At 34.2% G+C, this 5,378-nt stretch overlaps 1 protein-coding gene across 1 annotated transcript; it reads left to right on the forward strand.

The window, feature by feature from the left end:
- The first annotated feature begins 740 nt into the window (after positions 1 to 740).
- Positions 741 to 1,718, forward strand: LOC113893664 (olfactory receptor 9K2-like). The gene has a single exon (XM_027543550.1). It carries the CDS (start codon positions 741 to 743, stop codon positions 1,716 to 1,718), a length of 978 nt encoding a protein of 325 aa, XP_027399351.1.
- The last annotated feature ends 3,660 nt before the right edge of the window (positions 1,719 to 5,378 follow it).

The raw sequence follows: 5,378 nt of genomic DNA on the forward strand, positions 1-5,378 counted from the left end.
ATTTTTGATTGGTTCTTTCTCTCATTTGGAAAAGTTTCAGGTGAAGTGAATGTCTTGACAGATTTATATAGAGAAAACCGGTATCAATAAACTTCACAGGATAAAAAATATAAAGGTATCACTTACATTTTACTTTCTCACTTCAATAAAATTAGACTAGTTCCAGAAGGTGAAATTGATTTTATTTCAAAAGATCTCAAAGTAAGGCAATTTATTTCTTTAATAATGTACTTGCAATTGTAAGAGCTCTTTTGTTTATAAAGTTCATAATATCTTGGAATGTACTTTTAGCTTCTTTTCCTTCATCTATCTTTTATTACTGAATTGAAGCAAAGTATTTTATATAAAAGTGAATATTTAATGATAAAATTTATGGAAGTGTCCTTTTCTTAGTACAAGCTTATGAGATTTTAGTATTTTGAAATAAAAGATGACATCTCACAAAATATCTTGTTTGATAAACTCTGTTGTGTTGAAATTAACACTAGACTTGATTTCAAAATATTTGATCTTGAGTCTAAATTCCATTTTTAACCAAAATGTTAAAAATGTGTTACCTCGGGCAACTCAAACTCTCTCTCATATTTCTTTTGCCATATGTGTAAGCTTAATGGAATAATGGATATGAAAATATTATGTCAATTATAAAGTATTTTTAGATGTAAAGTGTTATTTGTGATACTAGCTAAAGAGTAGAAACTTTGCTGACTTTCTCTTATGCCTTTAAACAGAAGTTTGCCATGGGTGACAAGGGAGGAGACAACTATTCAGAAGTGACTGACTTCATTCTTGTAGGCATCAGGGTCCGTCCAGAGCTCCACAGTCTCCTTTTCCTATTTTTCCTGATTGTTTGTTGGATGGTCCTTCTGGGGAACCTTAGTATGATTGGCATCATTGTGACTGATCCCCGGCTGATCACACCAATGTATTTCTTCCTAGGCAATCTCTCCATCATTGACCTCTCCTACTCCACTGTTATTGTACCCAAAGCCATGGTCAACATCCTGTCTCAGAAAAAGACCATATCCTTTGCAGGTTGTGTGGCTCAGCTGTTTCTTTATGCACTTTTCATGGTAACAGAGGCCTTTGTCTTAGCAGCTATGGCTTATGACCGCTTCATTGCCATCTGCAACCCACTTCTCTATACTGTCCGCATGTCAAGAAGTCTCTGTATCCAGCTGGTGGCTGGTTTCTATCTCTGTGGCTGGGTCAGTTCCATCCTTCAAGTCAGTGTAACATTTTCAATGTCTTTCTGTGCCTCTCGAGTCATTGATCACTTCTACTGTGATTCAAACTCAATTGAGAAGATCTCGTGTTCCAATGTCTTTATGAATAAGATGGTATCACTTAGTTTGGCTATTCTTATTATTTTGCCCACGATAGTTGTTATTGTAGTCTCTTACATGTATATTGTGTCCACAGTTTTAAAGATCTGCTCCAGTGAAGGAAGGAAGAAAGCCTTTTCCACTTGCAGCTCTCATCTGGGGGTTGTAAGTTCGCTTTATGGCACTGTCTCCTTTGTGTATCTCACACCACCAAGTAACCCGGAACTTCATAAAATGGCTTCAGTATGTTACATTTTATTCACACCTATGCTGAACCCTTTAATCTACTCTCTAAGAAATAAGGATATTAAAGATGCGATGAGAAAAGTCGTATGGAAGAAAAAGTTTTACTTTAAATATGCTTCCACTTTTACTTTTTCTTGCATCCTTTGATTTTGTTCTCCAAATCTTCTAGACTTATGCATTTAAAGCTCAAGTTGTTTCTCAAACCAAAGCAAACCCAAAAACCTTAACAGTTTTATTCAACAGCATTAATAATATCCTATAAAAATTCTACAAATTCACTTTTCACTATTTACTTTTCACTTTCCCACAAGGCAACGTTAAATCTGAAAGTTTTGGACAGCCATGAAAATTTATTGCATTTCTATAAAGAGATATATTTTTCACTCTCCAGGCAATAATATATATGTAAATAGAGAAGAATAAAATATTGTTGTTTCTCTTCCAAGTATACCTACGTAAAATTTAGAAAATATCTAAGTATAAGGATTTATTTGGAAACTGTGTGACCCAACTGTTTTATATGCAAATAACTATAAATGCTAGTGTTGCGTTTTGTTTTTAACGTCATGCCAAAGATGTGAGGACATGCGTATATGATGAAAGGAAAAAGGAAAGGTTACATAAACAGTGGCTTTTGTTGAAGTAAATAGGGGCCAAATAAAAATGAACATGGGAAGATTGCATTAATTTGGTTTAAATTATGACATTTGTTTGGTTTTCCTTGAATGGCGTGGTCATCCTACTTTTCTCCCATATGATAGGAACATTTTATGATATTTATGATGTTTTACAGCGCATGTCCTCTATCTTTTGGGTAATACAAATTATTGGTAGTGACTATGCTATTAACGGAGGTCTTCCCAGGTGGTGCTAGTGGTAAAGAATCCACCTGCTAATGCAGGAGATGCAAGAGATGTGGGTTTGATCCCTGGGTCAGGAAGATCCCCTGGAGTAGGAAATGGCAACCCATTCCAGTACTCTTGCCTGGAAAATCTTATGGACAAAACAGCCTGGGAGGTTACAGTCCATGGAGCCACAAAGAGTCAGACATGATTGAGTGACTGAACACACACACACACACACACACACATGCAATTAATGAAAACACTCAGTTGAAATAAAGTCAGTTTGAAAATCACAGATAAAAATATCTTACGCCTTTATAATAAGCTCTACGGATAGTTGGGTTATATGTAAATGTACATACCTGTTTGTGTGCACACATGTGTGTATTTGTCTCTGTATGAATATCTTTGGGTTATTTGAATATGGGGTAGTTTTAAAATGGGGGTAATTTTAAAATGTGATTAGTTCTAAATATCAGATGTCAGTTGAGAAGCGAAGGCGGGTTAAAGCAGCATCCCATAAGTCTGATAGGTATTAAACTTAGGAAGCCAAGTTCTAGAGAAAGTTGTGCCAGAGTTACCATTTTTACAGTTGATGTAAGTAATTCTTTAGCTAAGAAATTACAATGCCTAAGTCAGGACAACATTAAATTCTAGGCAAGAACTAATCCTAAGAAATAAAATATAATTATGAATTTTGTCCGTACACTTGGCATTGAGAAAACCTAAAATATAGGTCTTAGATAAGGTCTTCTGGTTTTCTGCTTTTAAGATAGCAAAACCTCCTTGGATGAATGCACAAAGGCAAACATCTTCATGGGTTAATGTTGATTAGGGTAAGAGATTTGAGGAATGAATATTCTTATTGAATAGACAAAGTGAGAAGCTAAGTGACTTAATATATCAAGGTTATATTTATCTTTCTCCCTAAACTGATGAATCTACCATTCTCTTGATGCTCAGATGCTGCCATTTTCCTTGATATTCAGAAAAACATCATTTAAGAGGGAAATGTGAATTCACATCAGCTTGGGAAACTGATCTTTGGCATTGATTATTATAAGTCTGGAAAATACCCTTTTTAGGTTTCAGTTTTACTTATTTCTATTGCATATCTGATACCCTTAGAATGTCACTCTTTGATGTATCTAACAAGTGTGAGTGATTAAAGACTATTTGGAAAAGGCAACAAAATACTGACTAACAATAAGGCCTAGATTAATTTGCTTTAGATTTTAGTCTGGTGGATTATATTTTTCATTTTGCAGCTATAACAGATTACAGTATTCCAAAGTATAACCTTCAAAGTGGCATTGCTTAAACCATGCCAGATGTTGGAAGAAACCTAGGAAAGATGAAAATCAAGGCAGAATGCTTTCAAAGGTGTTAAATTAAGCTCTCCCTTACTTTCTTCTAATTGTCATAAACATTATTCTTGGTAAATTTTTTTTCTGGTTTCACGGGCCTTATATGAAAAGTAGTGCCTAATTTATATTTCTCTCATTATGTGTGCCATCGAGATTCCATCAGAACCACCTGATGTCGTATCAACCTTTTGTTGGCCTTTATTGACAAAGCGTTTCCTTTTTCAATGTTGCATGGATTGTGAAACACCGTCACATTCCAAGGGAGTCTGAAAATTGTATTCTCAATCATGTACATCATAAGTTGTTACTTTGAGGGAATACAAAGTATGTATTCACACGGAGAAGTTTCTCAATAGTGATATGATCTTGAGAGGCAGAAGGTTGCATTAGATGTCTCAAACACTCTCCTCCGCAACACACTGTCTCTTCTTCCCGGTTACAAGTTTTGGGACATGCGCATATATTGATTGTCCTATAATTCTATGTGTTACATTTTGTCTTTAAATTTTTTGGATTGCTAATGTTTACCTAATGCTTAGTGCATTGAACTTTGGTGAGGACATTTATAATAATGTTTTCTATTGCCAGACTGCTAAGATTATCTGACTCAGATAATTTCAAATGATAATTAAAATATTCATAAATATAAGTTAAAATTACTAAATTAAACATCTGTTGGACAAGCACCCAAAGCATGCTCCACTTGTTTTCCTTAGGATAGTTTTAACTCTTATTATGAGGTTTAAATTGTTGTAGTAATTGGAGTAGCTGAACTGATTAGATATTGCAAAAATGTTGAAATTTGAATTGATATTGGACTGTTACTCTTGTGAATTGAGTATATGTCACTTTATCCCATCCCATAATACCAGTATAAGTCATAAAATCAATAAAAATTTTTGAGTGTGTGAACGCTATTATATAATTGAAGACAAAGCTTCTTACTGTTAAGGGCTGGGCAGGGAGGGAGGGGAAGAAGAGGGAAAGGATGGGATAAGAAAGAAGCAAGGTATCCTGGAACTTAAAAAGGACTCCATTTCAATCATTTCTTTTTTCTTTTTAACTTGAAGTACAGATTTAATTTTCTTTTTTAAAAATATTCTTTTTCAAATTATTTTCCCATTTAGGTTGCTACATAATACTGAACACGGTTCCCTGTACCAAACAAGTTGGTCCTTGTTGGTTATCTGTTTTAAATATAGAAGAGTGTCCATCCCAAACTCCCAATCTATCCCTCCCACTCTCTTTCCCCTATCCTTCCCCTCTTGTAACAATAAGTTCTTTCTCTAAGTCTGTGAGTTTGTTTCAGTCTTGTAAATAAGTTCATTTGCATTCTATTGTTTTTTTTTTTAATTTTATTTTATTTGTAAACTTTACAATATTGTATTAGTTTTGCCAAATATTGAAATGAATCCGCCACAGGTATACATTTCAGCATATAAGTGATAGCTCATGTGGCTTAATATCATCAAAACAAACAGCCCAATCAAAAAATGGGCAGAAGCATATGTACACCTATGGCTGATTCGTGTTGCTCTTTGACAGAAAACAACAAAATTCTATAAAGAAATTATCCTTCAATTAAAAATTAAATA

The sequence above is a fragment of the Bos indicus x Bos taurus genome, chromosome 5 (genome assembly GCF_003369695.1).
Source record: "Bos indicus x Bos taurus breed Angus x Brahman F1 hybrid chromosome 5, Bos_hybrid_MaternalHap_v2.0, whole genome shotgun sequence".
NCBI lineage: Eukaryota > Metazoa > Chordata > Mammalia > Artiodactyla > Bovidae > Bos > Bos indicus x Bos taurus.

Excerpts from the sequence above, each read along its gene's own strand:
- LOC113893664 (XM_027543550.1), top strand. The coding sequence starts at position 741 with ATGGGTGACAAGGGAGGAGACAACTATTCAGAAGTGACTGACTTCATT.